At 37.1% G+C, this 22471-nt stretch overlaps 3 protein-coding genes across 3 annotated transcripts; all 3 read right to left on the reverse strand.

The window, feature by feature from the left end:
- Positions 1-4778: 4778 nt before the first annotated feature.
- On the reverse strand, positions 4779-5720 carry LOC139017934 (olfactory receptor 5G9-like). The gene has a single exon (XM_070426547.1). The coding sequence runs from the start codon at positions 5718-5720 to the stop codon at positions 4779-4781; it is 942 nt and encodes a 313-aa protein (XP_070282648.1).
- An 8714-nt stretch (positions 5721-14434) lies between these two features.
- On the reverse strand, positions 14435-15380 carry LOC139017935 (olfactory receptor 5G25-like). Its single transcript, XM_070426548.1, is given in 2 exon segments — positions 14435-15073; positions 15075-15380. Coding segments are annotated over 2 exon segments (945 nt in total).
- Positions 15381-19431: 4051 nt separating this feature from the next.
- LOC139017714 (olfactory receptor 5G3-like) lies at positions 19432-20364 on the reverse strand. Its single transcript, XM_070426316.1, has one exon. The coding sequence runs from the start codon at positions 20362-20364 to the stop codon at positions 19432-19434; it is 933 nt and encodes a 310-aa protein (XP_070282417.1).
- Between the last annotated feature and the right edge of the window lie 2107 nt (positions 20365-22471).

Below are 22471 nucleotides of genomic sequence, written 5' to 3' on the forward strand. Positions count from 1 at the left end.
AAGATGAGCGGAGCAGCTCCTCCCCAGATCCCTGCAGACCACACCGAGGGATCCCATGGGTGCACGAATCTAGTAGGGGATATGTGCAATACAGTATTGTTAAAAATAGACACCATGCTGTACATTACATCCCCAGAGCTTATATATCATGTAGTGGAAGTTTCTACCATTTAGCATAATACATTTTTTAAGTTTATGTTTAAATGTCAAGGTCAAGTTTATAGACAATTGATGGATCTCAACAACTTGTAAAGCAAAGCAGAAGTATTATCAAGTCACTGGTTATGACTACAGCATGTAGGATTTAACAAAGAACATCTCCTTTTGTTAAACTTGAGAATATTTTTTAAATTTTATTCACAAAATTGAGAATATTTTTAAAATTTTGGAGTTCAATAATCCTCAATTTAAAGCTCCCCTATTCATTCCTGCTGAATGAGAAAACCTGGGGGGGGGGGGGGGGGTGGAGTAACTTAAAGACATTAGATAACTTGTCAATTACACAGAATAAGACAGAGTGATTCTCAACATAAAAGTAGGACTCCCAACACCCAGACCATGTTCTTGCCTATTACATGTAGATTAGCTGTCAATCTGTAGTACAAATGGTATTCTAGTTTATCTGCTCATCAGGAATTTCTTCTTTTCAAACATCCATAATTGCTGAACAGCAATTATGACCCAGGAAATTTTCTTATTTAAAGTTGCCCTAATTAATTAGTTCCTCTGAAACTTGTTTAGGAATGAGGCAAATAATTTCTTTCAAGTTTAGTAATTGCTGGAATCTGAGTGCCTTAATCAATCTCAATGACGTCTAAGGCATCTTATTAGAAAGGGGATCAGTAACAATGTTGGGCCTTGCAGCCCAAACTAATACTGGCTAACGTAGTTTGTTAGCATTCTGCTGTAATGGTTTCTCTGAAGAGTTAAAGGCTGATTCCTCAGGCTTCAAACTACTACAGCATTTGTGTGTGTGTGTGTGTGTGTTACAGAAATGTTAGAAGCAAAAACTACCTGAGAGATGTTCTAGGCTGAACCCTTTCTTTGGCAAGTGAGGGAACAAAGAAGTGGAATGGAGAATTTATCTACTCAAGGTCATGGAGTTAGAGGCACCACAACCCTGGCAAGAACCTGGTCCTCCTGATACTTAGTACAATTACCCTCCATAATGTGGGTGGGCCTTAAATCAGTTGAAGGTGTGAATAGAATAAAGGCTGATCTTCCCTGAGCAAGAGAGAATTCTGCAGCGCCTACAGCATTGGCTTTTGCTGGGTCTTTGGCTTGATGGTCTTTGGACTTGAATTGTAACATCAACTCTCGTCTGAGTCTCCAGCCTGCCAGCTCCATGTGCAGGGTTTGGACTTGCTGTCCTTCATAATCTTATGAGTCAATGCCTTAACATAAATCTCATTGTATATATACACACACATCCTTTCGGTTTTGTTTCTCTGAGGACCCTGACTAATAAAAACACCAATAATAATAACAAACAATTATGTAACTGCTATTGTTATCATTCCCACTCTCTATATGTGGTCACAAAAGCTCAGAGAGGTTATGTAACTTGCTCAGGTTCACACAGCTATTAAATAATATAGTCGCAATATGAACCCATGTTTGGTTCTAAGTCCTATGCTCTTATCCAATATTCAATATACTGTCTCTTTGGAGCTGCATTGGAATAGGATTTCTCAAACAGCAGTTGGAATCTTATTAATGGGAAATTAAATCAATTTAGTAGGTCATGACCAGCATTGTTAGGAAAGAAGAAACAACACACGGTAGAATAAAGTAAGAGTCATAAAACTTTTTTATAGAGGGCCATATAGTAAATATTTTAGAATTTGCTGGCATACTGTCCCCCTGACAGCCACCCAACTCTGCTCTTGAGCCCCCAAAGCAGCAGGGACAAGCCATAGAGCTGTAGTTCTGGCTTACATATATTTTCACCACAGAAAAGATCTGGATACGTTCTGTTGTAATGACTGGGGTGGAATGCTACAGGCATCTGAGTAGAGTCTAGGATGAGGCTAAACATCCTCCAATACAAAGGACAGTACCCACAACAAAGTGTCATCCTGTCCATACTGTCCACAGCATTGCTGTGGAAAAACTCTGATGTGAACATGGCTGTATTCCAATAGGAATTTTGTTATCGACACTGAAATTAGAACTCCAAATTATTTTCATGGGTCTTGCAATATCATTCTGCTTTTAAGTTTTTTAACCATTTAAAAATGTAAAAACCATTCTTACAAATGGTGCTGGGCTGGATTTTAGTAATAAACAGGTATTTCAGATAGTAAAACTAAGTATATTTTGTGGAACTTTTCTTTCCTGTTATGCACCTGTACATCTCTACTGGTTACAAATTCTCAGTAAATTAGACACTGTTATTGTTAGTTTATAGTTGGGATTAAAAGACAACCCTAAAAATCGCAAAAATCCAGTGATGGGTCTAGGATTAGAATTCAAGTGGCTATACCATGCTACCTCCACTGTCCCTCCCATTGTTGCATCTAAGATCCTGCAAATGAACATGTATGGAAGAATCTGTCACACTTAGGATAAAATCCTGGTTCTAAAGTGTTGTTATTTTCAATTAATAGTTTTTATTAGGAAGCAGAAAATATGTTTATGAAGTATATTAAGTGATTCCATCTTCATCTTCTAATTTAATCTTCACAGTAGTCCTATGATACAGTGGATACTATCATTACTTCCATTTATCTCATATCGACTTGACTGAGACACCCAAAGGGTAATAAACAGAAGTACATCTTAGATATGCTATCCTGTCAACTCTGTGGATACAGCAATGCTGTTCATTTTCTTTATTGTTGTTTACAACACCAAGCTCCTGGCACACAGAAGATATTTGATAATTATTTGTTGAAAATATAAATGTATGAGGTCTTCCAACTCTAAATTTTGTTTCTTTTTGTTGTACCATTTTGCCTTTCTTTTTTTATTGATTTCATAGAGAAAAGGAGAGGGAGAGAGAGATAGAAACATCAATGATGAGAGAGAATCATTGACTGGTTGCCTCCAGCATGCCCCACACTGGGAACTGAGCCCACAACCCAGGCATGTGTCCTGACCAGGAATTGAAATGTGACCTCTTGGTTCATAGGTAGATGCTCAACCCCTGAGCCATGTTGGCTGGGCTCATTTTGCTTTTCTGATATTTCCAATAAATATTCTGAAATAAATTTTATCCCATCTAGGAAACCCACTTTAAAACAAGGTTCCTGAAGTTTAAATGGACCTTCCATAAATACATTTGATGGCAAGTCATGTTTGGGGCTTTATAATGCATGAGATAATAAAACATTTTCCCCAAGCTTCAATGATGAGCCAGTCATCTGGTTAGGATAAACTGGTCTTTAAGGCCCCTATAGGTAGAAAGCAAGCTATGATTGTGTGAGTACTCACTGATTGATTGTCTATTTTCAGAGATTGTGCCTTATACAAAAATCAATAGAAAATAGCTCACAATACTTTGTATGTAGAAAGTGCTCAAATGTTTAGAAAATTTATTTCTGAATCTAAATAGTAGATAGACTGTGACTTTTAGAGAAAGCTTCTTAATCAGGTTTGCTAAACACATTTTGGGGGAAAAGGCAGACCTAGGAGTTCCTTAAAATTCTGAGGACATTTCTATAACAATTTAGCCATGACATTATAATGTCATCTAGGAAAGCTGACCTGTTTCCTCAGTGAAACTATCTCCTTTTCATGTCTGTGTGTCAACATCAAGTGATAAGAATAGATCAAGAAAGATAATATAGAATTAGGTAGCATCCTTGGGGTCTCTACGAGAAGCTCAAATCAGGGCTGCCCAGCACTCACATTGCCTAGGAGTCATAACCATCAAGTTGAGTTACATGTTTATACTCCCTTATGATGCTACAAATCTACTGACCTTACTAGGAACGGGGAGATCTGGATGAAGAGTCTAAATACAACCACATTTCTCTGTACAGACTGGGTAATGAACTTAATTTATTAACAGGGTTTAGAAGGCACTATCACATGCACAACCAAGCCCCACGTAGAGAAGTTTAGGTAATCCTCTGAGCATCTACCCGAAAAGTTGAATTCTAAGAAAAGATAAGCTTTACCTTTTTTATAAGAAGCTTTTACAGGTATAAAATGCATTAGAATGAGCACAAGTCTCTTCATTACTTCAGCAGGCCCTGTGGGCCACCCCATGTGTCAGAGTGGAACACAGATGGGTCTTCAGTCCCTGAGATGTATATAGTTCTTTGTGCTAAGGTCACCCCCAAAACTGTTTACAGCCAAGGATTTCATTCCACTGATGAGGTTAAACATGAGATCTCATTTCTTTCTTTCTTTCTTTCTTTTTTTCAGATTCCTATTGATGGGAGTTAGATGTGAGTGTAAAACCTGAAGTATTGCTTTTTAAAATTCCAGTACCAAGGAGTCAGCAGGAAGAGAAAACATTAGCAAAATGATAAAAAATAATAATAATAACTGAAATTAAATAAAGCTTTTTGGAAAATAATCAGACTGAGAAGCAAAATTACATGGACTGTGAGTTTGAACTATAATATTGGAATATTACATAGAAAAGATCACATACAGGGCTTAATGAATCTACACTAATTGACTAAATGAATGAATGATTGGATAAATGAACAAAGAAAGAAATGTCAACCATCCCCAAACACTTGCAAGTGCCTAGAATCTTAGAAATCCACACAATTAGTCTGTCCATTTAGAATCCTACCCAAATTGCCTTTCTAGATAAGAATTTAGGCCCAACAAGTCTTCCTCTTAGTGACAGTCCTGTGGATGGCATCTTTGACCTCCTTGTTCCTCAAGCTGTAGATAAGTGGGTTTAACATGGGGATCACTGCTGTGTAAAACACAGACACCACTTTATTGAGATCCAGGGAGAAACTTGCACTAGGTCGTACATAGATAAAGAAAAGAGTTCCATACAGGATGGAGACGGCTGTTAGGTGAGAAGAGCAGGTGGAAAAGGCTTTGCTCCTCCCATCGGCAGAGTGGATCTTCAGGATGGCAGTGAGAATGTAAATGTAGGAGACCACGATAGTCAGACCACTGAAGACTCCCACAGCTCCAGCCACGACAAAAATGACCAACTTAGTGAGCTCAGTATCCGCACATGCAAGGGAAAGTAGGGGGGACACATCACAGAAGAAATGATTGATGACATTGGGGCCACAAAAAGGGAGACGAAATGTGTTTGTTGTATGAGTCATGGTGTTCATAAACCCGATGACATAGGGACCAACCACCAGCTGGATACAGAGTCTCTGAGACATGGCAACTGAGTACAATAGTGGGTTGCAGATGGCTACATAGCGGTCATAGGCCATGGATGCCAAGAGAAAACACTCTGCTGCCACAAAGAACCCAAAGAACCACTGCTGCAAAGCACACCCCAAGAAAGAGATGACTTTCCTCTTCACAAAGAAGTCAGTGAGCATCTTAGGGCTCACGACTGAGGAGAAGCAGATGTCCACAAAGGACAAGTGGCTGAGGAAAAAGTACATAGGTGTGTGAAGGCGGTTATCGGTCCATATCAGAATAACCATACCCAAGTTGCCTGTTAGGTTGATGATGTAGAAACTCAGAAAGAGCAGGAAGAGAAAGACCTGCAATTGGGGGTTGTAATTCAAACCTGTGAAAATGAACTCGGTGATCCTTGTGTAGTTTTCATTGGCCATTGAATGGTGTGGTTTCCACTAGAAGAGCAGAGACGTCACAGCAGATTTGGTAAACATATCTTCAAAAATAAGACCCAGAAACTGAAAGAGTGTTAGGAGTGACATGAGCTAGTTACATGCTGCTGCTGGGAATAAAAATGAAATATAGACCAGAGCAAAAGGTCAGCCCTGCAGCTATAATATTTAAGACTCTGTAGAAGTCATCAATACAAAGGAGAAAAAATAAAAACTTATAAATAAGAGCAGCTTGCTCAAGGTCCTCACTGTTGACGAACTGAGCCAAGATGGTTTCCAAATAGATATCTATTAACTCCCACTTTAGTGAACATCAACTAAGTTTACCATATGGCCACACACATGGTGAAATGATACAGGAGAGTGGAAGTGAGGCAAACTGGAGAAGGAATGAGCAGCCACTCATATTTAGGCCATTTTCTTTGGATTTTGTGATCATAACCACATTCATAATGCTAGTGACTAGCAGAGGTGGGCTTTGAAATGCCTGTCAAAGTGGTCTGTGCCCTTTCCTTTCTCACACTAAAACTTTTATGGCTTCGCAATTCCTTTCATTTAAAAAGAATCCAAAACTCATTCCAATATGAATACAGGATAATGCATTCTGGTTTCCTATTTCTGGTGTTGAGTTTACAGCCAGTGGCCATTAGTGAGAAGCCCATAAGATCATAGAAAGTGCTGAGTTTAAGTATCACCAAATTTGGAAAAGAGCCTACATTCTCCCATTTCTGTATCTCCTGAGATTCACTTACTATGTCATCTACTATAAGGGTGACCTTGATTAAGTCAGCTAATCTTTAGGAACCTTGAATGCTTCTTTCATTCAATGTAGTTAAAACTATTATTGTTTTTGATCACTGAGAATTCTCACCCACATAGAATAAGAGAATAAATGTACAAGTACTCATCAAGCTACTTATACTTTACTTTTTAAAAAATGTATGAGCCCAGAAATATCAGAGTCCAACATTAGACTTATGCTAGACACTTTTCCTTTAGTTTTCCAGTGCGAAATTTATTATTTGACTAACAAGACCTCCTCTGAAGCCAAAAGTACAGTTTACATTATATCTTTGGCTTTGGGAGAATTAAAGAGAAAGATTAAATGGCCAGTCAAACTGTTTACTCATCACTTCACTTCTTGTTTAAACCTCTTCAAGAGTCTATTAACTCCTCCACTCACACTCTATATCTCAGTCTTCCATTTGACAGTTGCCTGAAGCTCCTCAACACTTTTCTATTAATCTTGGTTTCTACACCTACCCAAGCCTTCTACCACTCCATGCACATTTTAGTTTCTCAGTTTCTGTTTTTTCATTTGGTGCTTAGAATAGAATACAGTTCTCCATACAGGTCAAACCACAGAGTTGGGGCCACAATTGGCTCTCATGTTCAGAGCACTGGGGTAATACCAACATGTCCTATGTTAGTCTTCCTTTAGCAAATAAATTACCCTGTTGTTTTAGACAGGGATGGAGTAAATTCAGAACTATCTTTTCCCCTTACCCTGTTGCTAAAATATCTAATTTCATATTTAGTTTGATCTAGTTTCAGAACTTAAATTTATCTCTATATAAATGCCCTCATCTTAGGTCTTGCCCAACATCCAACAAAGATGAGGATCATGCTGATCCTGGCCATGAACCAAATATATAATTTATTTTTAAATTTACTTAAAATAATCTATGCTCCTTTGAACTTATTAAAAATAAAGTAGTATGAAAAACAGAAGATGATTTAGAAGATCTCAACTTACATTCTAATAGGTTCCCTCCCTCTTCTTTCAAGATGACAAGAACTAAAGTAAAAATGAGCCAAATTTCTCTGGTTTCATCCCTTCCCTTAACATGGGAATGGGGCAGAATTTTCAATGGTCGTTTGGTTTTATTCTTTCTCTTCTTCCAAAAAGAAAATATGGATGACTTCAGTATAAAATATATTCAGTCTTCATTGGTTAGATAAAAGTTCCTTGAAAAGTTGCATCATTTCTTTCTGTGTTATTGTTATTGAAAATGCTCTGTCCCCAAAGCATGCCATATCTTGGGAATGAGGCCACTAAGGGAAAGTGCAATTAAAGTTTTGCTTCATATCCTAAGTGAGTCCAATGAGATCTGTTTTCTATCATTTAAAGTTTGTTTCTAACTGGATATAGACTTTCTACTACCTCTAGTTATGTGCTAAGCAAGGAAACTCTATGGAATCCTTTGCAAATTAAACTACAGACAGGGTAGTACCTCTCTCTCTTCTGCATTAATGTTTTGGAAACAAGTGCTAAGAATGAAAATTGGACTTTCCTCTGATGTACCATTTGCTACATGTTGACAAAGAAATAATTTTTCAGGATTTTGTTCAAAATATGTAAAGAGTTTAAGTATTGTAAGCTAGAACTGGAAAAGAAAAACTGATAATGTATTAATTTGTCCTTAGAATTTAACAATTACATCTGAACTGTTAGCCTACAGCAAAAAAACAATACATTTTTTATTTCCAAGAAATGTGCTTCACCTCCAAGTCAAAACAGAGTCAATATAGAAATTTGAATTTTGGTTCTAGCCTGGGTAAGAAAAAAAAAATTACAAGTCTTTCAGCATGAAATACAATTCCTTACTCTAGAACAGGGGTTCTCAACCTTTCTAATGCCGCGACCCTTTAATACAGTTCCTCATGTTGTGGTGACCCCCAATTTCATTGTTACAAATTGAACATAATTAAAGCATAGTGATTAATCACAAAAACAATATGTAATTATATATGTGTTTTCTGATGGTCTTAGGTGACTCCTGTGAAAGGGTCGTTCAATCCCCAAAGAGGTCGCTACCTGTAGGTTGAGAACCGCTGCTCTAGAGGTTTTGTTTGTTTGTTTTGTTTTCTTTTTAGTTTCTTAACATGCTGCTATAACCTTTTTTATTAAATTAATTGGGGTGGCATTGGTTAATAAGATTATATAGATTTCAGGTATACATTTCTATGATACATCATCTGTATATTAGATGGTGTGCCCACCACCCAAAGTTAAATCACCTTCCGTCACCATATATTTGACCCCCTTTACCTTTCACTACTACTCTCCGCCGCCTTCCCTCTGATAACCACCAGACTGTTGTCTACATTTGTGAGTTTTTCTTTTTCTTATTTGTTCATTTGTTGCTTTCAGTTTTGTATTCCACATATGAGTGAAATCATATGGTTCTGAACTTTTTCTGTCTGACTTATTTTGCTTAGCATGGGATTCTCAAGCTCTATCCATGTTGTCACAAATGAAAATATTTCATCTTTTCTTATGGCTGAGTAGTATTCCATTGTATAAATGTACCACATCTTCTTTATCCAATCATCTATCAAAGGACACTGTTTGTTTCCATGTCTTGGCCACTGAGAGCCCCAAAATAAGCCCACATGTATGTATATGGTCCAATAACTTTCAACAAAGGAGACAAAAACAATGGAGAAAAGAAAGCCTCTTCAATAAATGGTGCTGGAAAAATTGGAAAGCCACATGCAAAAGAAGGAAGCTGGACTACTATTAGTTTCCAAATACAAAAGTTAACTCAAAATGGATCAAAGAATTAAATATAATACCTGAAAGAATAAATTACATAGGAGAAAACATAGGTACCAAATTTATGGACCTTGGTCTTAGAGAGGATTTTATGAATTTGACCCCAAAGCTAAGGAAAATAAAGGCAAAAATAAATGAATGGGGCTATATCAAATCAAAAAGTTTTTGCACAGCAAAAGAAACCACAAACAATACAAAAAGGCAACAAACTGAATTGGAGAAGATTATTTGCAAACAATAGATCTGACAAATATATATAAAGAAATCATACAACTTAACACCAAAGAAACAAGCAGTCCAATGAAAAATGGACAGGGCATCCGGGCCTGTGTTTCCCAGTAGTTAACGCATCTTCCCAAGAACAGAAGGTTTGTGGGTTTAATTCCCCATCAATGACATATACCTGGGTTGTAGATTCAATCCCTGGCTCTAGTTGGGGTGTGTGCAAGAGGCAACCAATCAAAGTGTCTCTCTCACATTTACATTTCTCTCACTCTCACTCTCTAACTCTCCATCTCCCTTCCTTTCACTCTCTCTAAAAATCAGTGGAAAAAATATTTTTCGGTGAAGATTAACAAAAACAAGGGGGCAGAGGATGTGAATAGACATTTCTTCCAAAAAGACACACAAATGGCCAACAGATATATAAGATGCTCAACTTCACCAGCTATTAAAGAAATGCTCATCAAAACTTCGATGAGATACCACCTGTCAGAATGGCTATTATCAACTAGACAAGTAATAACAAGTATAACAAAGGTTGTGGAGAAACCCCTCATTCACTCCTAATGTGAATGTAAATTGGTACAACTACTATGGAGAACAGTATGGAGGGTCATTAAAAAAAATCCTATTTTGGGTTTCTATCTGAAAATTTGGAAACATTTATTCACAAAGATATATGCTGTATTAGTTTAAAGCATTTTTTCTATAAAAGCTTAAGTTTCTATAACTTTCTGTTGAATCAATATGAAAGAACTTTTTATTGAGGTATAATGGACACATAACATTATATTAGTTTCAGATGTACAACATAATAATTCCATATTTGTATATATTGTGAAATGATTACCACAATAAGTCTAATCCTTATGCATAATTACAAAATATTTTTTCTTGTGATAAGGACTTTTAAGATTTACTCAGTCACTTTAAAATATGTAATACAATATTATTAACTGTAGTCATTTATTTCACCCCTGAAAACTCTTTAGGTGCTGTACTTTAATTATTTATTCCTTATTATTAATATTGTTAAGAGGACTGGGAATTTTTTTTATTTTTCCCATTTTTTTGAGTAACAAGTTATGATTACCTTCATACTTGGAGATTATTTTATTAGCCTTCAATTGAAAAATTTCCCTAGGGTCTGTGGACTTCTTTTTATCTAAAACACAATGAAAGTTTTAAATCCAGACATTTGAGGTTTTGTGGCTGTGAAAAGTATAAAGGGTGTCCCAAAATTCACTCAAGATTTGAATTTTGCGTGAGCATTAACAACAACAACAAATAAAAGCCTAATTTTACTTGGTTTATTGAATCAGATTCTAATATCTGTTGCCCTTTGATTTCAATCCCTTCAATTTGAGAAGCATTACCAAGTACCAATTATGGCCCAGGAGCAGGGACAATGAAGACCAATGAAGATCACGGCTTTGTGTATGTGCCAGCAAAGCCGTGGAGGCCGTTTACCCGATGTGCTATTCCGTACATAACCGTATACTGTATACTTCATGAATCAATAAAAGATTTACAATTTTTAATTATAAACCCGTGTTTCCTATCAAAATTACTTCTTGCGTGACTTTTGGGACACCCTTTATTATAGCTTTGATCATCCCTCTGTTTCAATTGCTCTGACTTATCCCAGAAGGGAGTAAGGAAAGAAATGAACGTGTGGTTTAGTGAATATAGCTGTTAAAAATGTGCATTCAATAACTATGTAATCCCTCTTGGATGGGGAGGGGAGGGCCCTCAGCTCTCTCTGGATTCTGCAGTAGTCCATATAGTTACCTTTATACATAAAGTCAGGTGCTGATGCAGGGGAGGAACCCAGATATCTAAAGTGTCAGGCATGATTTAACTACGACCTGGAAAGTTTACGCCAAGCAAAGTAAGCCAAGTATCAAAGAAAGACAAGTATCACATGATCTCACTTATATGTGGAAACTAATGAACAAAATAAACTGATGAATAAAATAGATACATAGAAGCATGAAACAGATGAATCTCAGAGGGAAAGTGGGAAAGGAAAAGGGAAGAGATTAACAAAAGAATTTATATGCATATATGCATAACCTATGGACACAGACAACAGTGGCCTGAAGGCCTGGGAGGGGAGCACAGGAGTGGGTGGAGGGGGTCAATGTGGGGAAAGTAGCACCTATAATACTTTAAACAATAAAGATACATTTTTGAAAAAATGAAAAATATAGAAATAGTAATAATTTTAATTACATAATTTTATTTATTTTTAAAGTAGCAAAGAACACTAGGAAACATATTTACAGCTAATGTTACAAAGCCTTTTTATTTATTATCATTATGATAAAGAAGGACTTATAAGAATGTTGGATGGAGTAAAGATCTCTGAACTATGTGTTTCTAGAACAGGTGTGCAATAATAAATTCTGTTACATATCATGGGAAAATCATTCCTCGCCCTTTATACATTAGTTTTACAATTTGAAAGGTAAGAATGTTAGATTATATCAGAAACTTTAAATTTTTATGTGCCATGCACTTTAAAAATCCTGCTGAAAGGTCCAGTTCTTTCCTGTGGAAAGAACATATGTAAATATGTGGCCCAAACACACAAAACTTGTGTATGATTTCACAGCCCTCAAAAATTAATAATTAGACTTTGAAAGCTATTTTTTTCAAGTCTACTGTCGTAATAATGTTTTCAATTATTAAGGAAAACGTTCATTGTGATTGAGAAGCTGATGCTGCTATCTAGTGGCAAAGTGTAAAATCATTTTTAAGAAAGAACCATTAGTGTTTTTCACTAGGATTGCTGCCTCGCCTTTATTTGAACACATTCTATATTTGCGGAGACCATATCACCAGGTGATGACTAGAGAGTAAAATGAGGAGAAAAATATGTTTCATGAAGAATGTGTATGTCACAGGTACTGAAAGCACATATTGGAAAACATACTTTGGCCCTCATGTTCTAAAATAACACTAAATATTTAACACTAAATTTTTTATAAAGCAGGAATATTGTTTTAATCCTCACCTGAGGACATGTTTTTATTGATTTTATTTTTATTTTTTTAGAGAAAGAGGAAAGGAGAGGGAGAGAAATAGAGACAAAGAAACACCTATGCTAGAGAGAAACATGGATCAGTGGCTTCCCCTGCACACCCTGACCAGGATCAAACCCACCACTTGGGTATATGCCCTGGCCAGGAATCAAACTTGCAACCTTTTGGTGCATGGAACAATTCTCCAACCAACTGAGCCGCACTGGCCAGGGCAAAACTAAATTTTTAAGAATTGAGGCTATAAGGTCATTTTGAAGGAATCTTTATTAACACAAAGTTGAAGAAACAGTGTTAGCCTTAAAAATTAATGATTAGCATCTTGTACCCAAGTCGTTACCCAACACAGACACCAAAACTGGCGAAAGGCATGGTGAAATAAACCAAACAGACCAAAAAGGGTTTAGAGCATTAGAGATTATTTACAACCTTCAAAGTCAGTGAACTAATATGAAATGTCCTTTAAGGAAGAACTTCAAAGAGAAGATAGAGTGTAGATCTCAGAGAGTTTTACAATTGTGAAGAAATAAGCCCCATATCCTCATTTCCTAGATTTGTTGCATGTTCAAGGGGAAATAAAAGCACAGAAGTATGGTTGAAAGAATATTGTGCCTGGGAAAATTAAACTGTGAGACAAATTATGAGGTCCTGGACAACCCATTGATTCTTTGTGGCTGTTCAGCTCATCTTCTTTGGAAAAGGAATTAATGCCCTGCCTATGACACAAAATTAATAAATAATAATGGTAATAACTAGCTTTTTATTAAAGATCTATAATCCATTCTTCACTTAACATGCACTACCCGTGTAATTGCAGTGGCAAAATACCAATTAGTTATTACTATGATCAGAGAGTATCTGTATATATAAAAGCCTAAGTGACTTTACGACTGGTCAACCAAACAACCAGTCGCTATAACACATACTGACCACACAGGAGCTGCTCTCTGGTGGTCAGTGTGCTCCCACAGCGGGAACGCCACTCAGCTGACTGGGATGAGTGAGCCAGGGTGAGTGGACCAGGATGAATGGAGTGGCTCCTCCCCGGATCCCCACAGGGGACCCCCTGGGTGCACGAATCTAGTAGGGGATATAAAAGGCATTTGTAAAGTGTCTACTCCAAACACAGAGGCAGTATTAGAGAATGCAATCATTACATGCTCCCTGAATAATTCTCTATTTTTCATTATTATTGACATATAATTGACATGTAGCATTGTGTTAATCCATGACATACAACATAATGATTTTATATATGTATAGAGTATGAAATGATTACCAAAATACGTGTAATTAATATCCATTACCTCACATAGTTACAATGTATTCTTGTGATGAGAAATGTTAAGATCTAATCTCTTAGCAACTTATGAATATGTAATACAGTAATGTCAAATATAGTCACTATGCTGTACATTACATCCCCAGAGCTTATATATCATGTAATTGGAAGTTTTTACTTTTTGGCATAATACACTTTTTAAGTTTATGTTTAAAAGTCAAGGTCAAGATTACAGACAATTGATGGATCTCAACAACTTGTAAAGCAAAACGAAGTATTATTAAGTCACTGGTTATGACTACAGCATGTAGAATTTAACAAAGAATTCATTTCCTACTCACAAAACTTGAGAATATTTTTAAAATTTTGGAGTTCAATAATCCTCAATTTAAAGCTCTCCTATTTATTCTTGCTGAATGAGAAAATCAAACTGAAAAAAAAAATGTAACCTAAAGATACTAGATGACTTGTCAATTACACAGAATAATACAGAGTGACTCAACACAAAAGTAGGATTCCCAACACCTAGACCATGTTCTTGCATATTGCATGTAGATTAGCTATTGATCTGTAGTACAAATGGTATTCTAGTTTATCTGCTCATCAGGAATTTCTTCCTTTCAAGCATCCTTCTGAATGAATCCTTGACTTCCTTGTTTCTCAGGCTGTAGATAAGTGGATTTAGCATGGGAATCATAGCTGTATAAAACACAGACACTACTTTATTGATGTCCAGGGAGAAGCCAGAGCTTGGACATACATAGATAAAGAAGAGTGTCCCATAAAGGATGGAGACGGCTGTCAGGTGAGAAGAGCAGGTGGAGAAGGCTTTGCACCTCCCATCAGCAGAGCGGATCTTCAGGATGGCAGTGATGATGTAAATGTAGGAGACCAAGATGATCATGCCGCTGAGTACTCCTAGGGCTCCAGCCAAGATGTAAAGCAAAAATTTATTGACCTGGGTGTCTGCACATGCCAGAGAAAGAACCGGGAGGAGATCACAGAAGAAGTGATTGATGATATTTGGACCACAGTAAGGTAAGCGAAAGGGAAATGTCGTATGGGTCATGGCACTTATAAGACCCATGGTATACAGCCCTACCACCAGCTGCACACAGACCTGCTGGGACATAATGAGTGTATACAACAAGGGTTTGCAAATAGCCATATATCGATCATATGCCATGGAAGCCAGGAGGAAACACTCAGTCACTACAAACTGACAAAAAAAAACATAACTGGGCCGCACAACCAAAGAAAGAGATTACTTTTGTCTCCGCAAAGATGTCAGTCAACATCTTGGGACTGATGACAGAAGAGGAGCACACACCCACAAAGGATAAGTGGCTAAGAAAAAAGTACATCGGGGTGTGGAGTCGGGAATCTATCTGAATGAGGGTGATCATCCCCAAGTTTCCCAGAAGAGTGACAAGATAAACCAAGAGAAATATCACAAAGAGTACAACCTGGTGCTGGAAATGATTCGTTAAGCCCATGAAAAAAAACTCCATCACCAAGGTTTGATTTCCATCATCCATTTCACTGACTTAATCTGGAATAAGAAAGAGAAAATTTTTTTCTTTGCAATCATTTGGTAATTAGGGCTTCTCATTTTTAAATCAGAATTTAACTTTTATTTTTCTAAATTTCATAGGTTAGATTGACAAATAACACTCAACTTCTACCCTAGTGGTTGTCATACCTCCCAATTATCTGTGTGATACTAAGTCACTGAATCTCACTGGGTCCCTCAGTTTCCTTCTTGATCAAAGCAGGATTTGGGAGAATTATAAAATTTTAGACGTAGAAGTGATCTTTGGAGATTATCTAAAGTAAATCTTCTAAATGTATGAGGTTACATTTCTAAAAATCCCTGCGTTGAACCAAGGTTATCTTAAAAACATTTATAGAAAAAAGTATTGCGTGAATTTGATTAATTCAGACAAATACTCTCACTCTAGATAAAAGATGTTAGGAATATAACTTCCTCATCAATTCGTTTAGATTCTAGAAAAAATGAACAGTTGTATTGTCAAAAACATAATTCTGGTGTCTAAAAATGGAACAGAAAAGAAGTTGGCTTTGGAAAATGATAAAAATTCTCAACAGTATCTCCCTGTGATGCTTTCCATAATATATATATATATAATATATATATATATAATATATATATATATACATATATATTATATATATATATATATATATACACACATATTGTAGAGATGGAAAACAGGTTAGTTGTTGCCTGGGATTAGGAATGGTGGGAAAGAGGGTAGTGGTGTGACTATAACAGGGTAGCACAAGGGAGATCTCTGTGGAGATGAGATTGTATCCTGAATGTGGTGGTGATAATACAACTCTACACACATAATAAAATTATATAGAGCTATACACAGACATCATATTGATGTCAATTTCCTATTTTTCATGTTGTACAGTTGTTGAGAAGTTGTAACAATTGGGGGAAACTGGGTGAAGAGTACAAGGGACCCGGAAATTTGTATTTATTAAAAATAAAAAAAATTGTGAGAAAGAGTAGATGAGATGTAAGAAAAGAGAAACTGACAGTAGTACAAAAAAGGAAAATTGAGGAAGGGAGGCATACATTTCGGACCTTGAAATAACCATAACGATTCCAACAGTATAATCACACAAAATATTAGCAGGTGTTCAGCAGCAGAACTATCGACAGAAGTCTAACAATATTCTCTTCTAAGAAAGCTGGAAAGGACTTTGGTTACCAAAAAAAATAATTAAATGAAAATTGGCTGACTTCCTGTGGTCTCAGGTGATGGAGCTTAGAAAGAAACAGCTTCAATGGAGTAAAGTGTAAGATTTGTCAGAAACTATACTTTAATAGTAAAATGTTTCAAGAATTCAAAATTTTCTAAACATAGAAACTCATTTCAGGTCCTTTATATTTTATTCAAGATGACTCAGGGAAGATGGAAGCAAAGCATTTTGAGTGTCACAATAAAATTAGGTGTAAAAAATTATGAGGATGAAACTGGAGTATACCCATCCATGGTCTCAACCAACTCAAACTATTGTGTGAACCAATCATTTCTGAATGTCAAAATGTATACTGTTTTATTTTTCCTAATCTCACCCAATTCAAAGAGTCTAATATAAAAAAAAATCATGATTCTAGATATGCATGTGACTCTGGGCGGGAGCAGCAGAGAATTCAAGTCAACTGGTTGATATGTTTATTTCCTACTTATAATACCCAATCTAGGTGAAAAATTAAGATCCAGAGAAGTCAAAGTTTTTTAACAATAACATTCAATGAGCCCATAAATCTTGCAGCACATTTCAGTATGTTTATGCCAAAGGCAAAACTCAACCAAAATATACATTCAAGTTAAGTCATTTAAACCAAATGACACAGACTAAATATTCTATTTATACCAACATTTCATTCTTGGTAGGCTCAGAGATTATGTTTTCTTGGGCTTCTAAATTTACTTTACATATCTAGCCTCTTGAAGACAATTTAGGAAATCACTTAACTTTCCTGTCTGAAGAAACATGCCCTGGACTTTGCCTGCTTATGTCTAAGTGAATGACAAAATTAACATTTTATGATATGAAAATGAATTACCCTGCAAATGTAGACTTGTCATTCTTCTCAGTTTCTTCAGGTGTCTAGGAAGATAAACAATAGAATAATACCATCTTGAAACCTGGGCCTTCCAACAGCACTTTAAAAAAGTGTTCATTGACTCCATTCTGCACAACACATACCACAGTTTTTCTAAAGGACTGTTTGTGAATTGGAGCTAAGTCCCTAAAGGAGCCATAAGCTCAGGAGATCAGTCTTAGAGAGAAGATCTTAAAGTATTTAATGAGAAAATACTTAGGGGACTTTGAGTCAAGTGTAATTGCACAAAACAAAACTGTATCTTCCTTTGAGACCACCACGCACACACACACACGCTTTGAAATTCCAGTGTTGAGCCTTTAGCTGCTGCATAATGAGCAGTGTGTAGATTTGAGAATTTAAAACAGAGACCTGCAGCCCAGCCAGGTGTGACTCAGCAGTTGAGCATCAACCCAGGAACCAAGTCACTGGTTCGATTCCCAGTCAGGGCACATGCCCTGGTTGTGGGCTTGATCCCCAGTGGGGATGTGCAGGAGGCAGCCAATCAATGATTCCCTCTCATCATTGATGTTTCCATCTCTCTCTCCCTCTCCCTTCCTCTGTGAAATCAATAAAAATATATTTTTAAAAAATGAAATAAAACAGAGCCTGCTTCAGAGAAAGTACAGTCAGAAGGTGACTCTGGGTACACAAAAGCACTAAAGACCCTCTGATTGGCTCATGAGCTACTGGGAAGGTCGGATCATTATAACCAGGGGGTTTGGAAATAGGGTCTGGGACAAGATGAGTCTCAAATGGAAGCTAAGATAAAGTTAAATAAAAATAAGGTGGACTAGAAAAACAAAGGTGTCTATGAAGTAATGGAGAGCTCTAAATTCAGACATATTCTTTGAGAGACAAAATAATCCACATTGGCTGGATGCAAATTTCAAATATAAAAGGGGGAAAAATAATTTGGGCTCAAATTTCATAAATATTTTAATATTATACAAAGAAGTTTGATTTATTTCTGTAAACAAAAATGACTCAAAGTATTTCAGAAAGCAAATAACATCTATTCATAAGAATGTTGCTACAGGACATTAGTCTTACCACTGGAGATGTTTATTTTTCAAGATGTTATGAAAGCATTAACTCATTTGAAATCTCATAAGAGCCCAATAAGTGGATTAATAAAAAAAGAACCAGATTATATGTTAAAATGCTATATATATATATATATATATACATATGTATATGTATATATATATATATATATATAGCATTTTAACATATAATCTGGTTCTTTTTTTATAATTATATATGTACTAGAGGCCCGGTGCATGAAATTCATGCACCCTCTCGCAGTCCAGGACACCTCGCTCCTTACTGCCCACCTGCTTGCTGCTCCTTAGTGCTGCTGTGGAGGTGGGAAAGGCTCCCACCACCACTGCTGTGCTCGCCAGCCGTGATCCTGGCTTCTGGCTGAGTGGTGCTCCCCCATTGGGAGCACATTAACCACCAGGGGGGCAGCTCCTGAGTTGAGCGTCTGCCCCCTGGTGGTCAGTGCGCATCATAGTGACCAGTCGTTCCTCCATTCAGCTGATTTGCATTTTAGCCTTTTATGATATAGGATCCCAACACTTTCCTATTGAGACATTAACGCATTGTGAGTCACTTGTGTTGCAATTGCTCTCTTACTTTCTATTGTTCAACATTTAATAAGGTCAATGAAACATTTCTTAATGAACTCTATTGATCTTTCCCTTATAACATTTAGTTTTCTGGTTTGGAATAAAATATCTTCCCACATATAAGAATATATAAAAGTTCTCCTGGATTTTCTTCTGGCATAAATTATATTTTCTTTTTTTATTCTGCATCATTTCACAAAGGAGAAAACTGATTTGAAAGCAATATAAACACCAATTTAGTATACAAGTAACCAGGTAATGGGCAGGAATTTTCTAATTCTCTAATTTACCGTCTATCACTGAATCACATTACTGCATTTTTTTTTCAAACTTGCTCCTGAATGCACTTTTCACCTCCTTGTTCCTCACACTGTAGATGAGGGGGTTCAGCATGGGGATGACCACAGTATAAAATAGAGAAATCACTTTATTGATATCTAGGGAGGAACCTGACTCAGGAAGAACATAGCTAAAGAAAAGAGCTCCATACAGGATGCAGATGGCTGTCAGGTGAGAAGAACATGTGGAGAAAGCTTTCTGCCTCCCGTCAGCAGTCTGGATCTTCAGGATGGCCACCAGGATGCACACATAGGAGATGGCGATGATCATGCCACTGAACAACACAATAGCTCCAGCCATGATGAAAAGCACCAACCTATTGTTCTGGGTGTCAGCACATGCCAGAGAGAGAACAGGGAGAATGTCACAGAAAAAGTGGTTGACCACATTTGGACCACAGAAAGGTAAGCAAAAAGTGAAGGTCTCTTGAGTAATGGCATTTAGAATGCCCACGGCATAAGGCCCTGCCACCAGCTGCACACAAACCCGCTGGGACATGATGACCGGGTACAACAAAGGGTTGCAGATGGCTATGTACCGATCATATGCCATGGCAGCCAGGAGGAAACACTCAGTCACTACAAACTGACCAAAAAACCACATCTGTACAGCACAACCCATGAAGGAGATGACTTTTCTGTCTGGAAAGGTGTCACACAACATCTTTGGAGCAACAGAAGAAGAGCAGCAGACATCCACAAGGGACAAGTGGCTGAGAAAAAAGTACATGGGTGTGTGGAGTCGGGAATCTGTCCAGATAAGGGCAACCATCCCCAAGTTTGCTCCCAATGTGACAAGATACACAATCAGGAAGATCAAGAAGAGAATCATCTTCTGTGGAAAATTATCTGTTAAGCCCACAAAACGAAATTCAGTCACTGCTGTTTGATTCTTATCATCCATTGTTGGGTGGTAATCTGGAATGAGAGAAAAAAAAAACACACCCTTTTTTATAGATCAATAATTAACAAAGGTTTTGAATCCATTAGCTTCCATTAATATCTATGTTCCTCAGATAGTATAAATATTTAATTTTACATCTCAATTGTACTTTTCTTATACCAAATAGTTCAAACATGTAAAAAGTTATGGAGATGTGTATGTAATACCCTTGCATTTGCTACTCACTTTTATCAAGTCATAATATGCTATAAATAACTTTTAAAAAATCATGCAAAGTACAACAAGCATTCATGGAATTAGTCGAATGCCTAGATTCTATGTATGGCTATTTTGCTAGTTATCTGTGCAAACTTGGGCAATTTATACTTAATGTCTATGGATTTTACTATTTATTTAATTTATATGGATTATCTACTATTGCCTTCCATCTCTTTAATGTCATGGTTTTAAACATTGACATTAGTTTCCATTTCCTTTCAGTTGAGTGGAAGGGTACTGACTAGTTCTGAATCCACATCTCAGAAAAACTCTAAAAATGAATAAAATGCACAAAGCTTGCATGCATTCAACTTGACCTAGTACCTCACATAACTGAAATGGAAAAGTCCTTCTACTTCACTCGTATTATCAATTACTTCTTGCTAATAAAAACTCTTGATCTGCTATTTGTCATTGTATGCAACACACATAGAGGGAAACAGACCTTAATAGAGAAGAAAAGAATGTATTAAAAATCTGAAGTTTCGATAAGAGACCAACCTCAGAACAGAAGACTTACACAGGATGAGAGTGAAGTGTGGGAGGCCCCCTGCCAGGGAAGGCACCATGGCTTTCTTTAAGTTATGTTGACTGAACCCAAGGCTTGGGCATAGCCCTACCTTGGGGGCATTTCTGGCCAAAAGGTGAGAATGCCTTCAGCTCAACTCTTCAAAGCCCAGGTTCAGGGAATGGGTTTTTATTATGCAAATTCAGTCAAGTACCTGGAATACCTCCTGCTATTTTGGGGAATTGGGACCTGGACTATAAAATAAACACGCTGCTCTGGGTCTTGGTCTTTCTGCCTCTCTGCCAGAAGAGGACAGAAGCCCACCCAGGCCCAGCTGTACTTTCTAAAAAAAAATATATATATATATGAAGTTTCTTGCAGACCTGTAAGCAGCTACAGAGTATCAAAGGTCATGCTGGCCTTCTTGGTTTCGTTCTTTCTAATTTAAACCCGAGTGTCTCAGTCCATATTCCTACACACATGAAGCCTGAGGGTCATCATGGGCATTGAAATCCCAGCACCTGTGCCACCTACTGCAGAGTTTGTGGACATCTATGGGAGGAGAGCACATGAAGACAGGAGAGGAAAACTCACAGCTTTGTCTCCATGTAGGAGCTCATTGTTCCTGACTCTCCTGTAACAAAGGACAGGAGAGGGTGGCTCTTTGAGCATTTCCAGCTCCTTCTGACTGTGAGTGGGATGGAAGCAGATGAATGGATTGCACTGATGTCTTTGAAGGCACATTCTCATGATGCAGAAATAACTCCTCAACATCACACCTAAGAAAACAACCAGAAACAGGAGCAGAACCAGGAACAAGATGACACAGCTGCTTCTCGGGGAACATTGATCTTCAGGAACATGTCTGGAAATTTATTTCAGGAGGAGTTGAATACCTAGACCCAGCTTAATGAAAATTGTACATGGATATGATTTTGAAGAACTACAGGAACCTGGTCTCCCTGGGTCTTGCTGTCTCTAAGCCAGTTGTGGTCATCTTTTTGGAGCCAATGAAGAATGTGAAGGGGGGAAAGACCACATCCATCCACCCAGCTACGTCTTCTGAAGACAACTAGGTCTTTTTACAAAAGCCAGGAATAGAATATTCATTCCATAAAATAATACTAAGTGCATATAATGGAGACAGAAGTTATCAATGCAATGAACATTGGAAAAATTTAAACCAAGAGCCAAATTCTAATAAACATCAGAGAAGTCAGTTTCCAGACAATAATTATGAATGAGGAACACTCTTTGACCAAAAGTCAAATCACAATACACATCAAATTATTCATATTGTGTAGAAGACAAACAAATGAAGTAAATATGACAAATCCTCTA

This window comes from Myotis yumanensis, unplaced genomic scaffold (assembly GCF_028538775.1).
Source record: "Myotis yumanensis isolate MYYU_CA2020_CCGP unplaced genomic scaffold, mMyoYum1.0.hap1 SCAF_10, whole genome shotgun sequence".
Taxonomy (NCBI): Eukaryota; Metazoa; Chordata; class Mammalia; order Chiroptera; family Vespertilionidae; genus Myotis; species Myotis yumanensis.

Coding starts and splice junctions, on each gene's coding strand:
- LOC139017934 (XM_070426547.1), bottom strand. CDS start 5,720: ATGGCCAATGAAAACTACACAAGGATCACCGAGTTCATTTTCACAGGT.
- LOC139017714 (XM_070426316.1), bottom strand. CDS start 20,364: ATGGATGATAAGAATCAAACAGCAGTGACTGAATTTCGTTTTGTGGGC.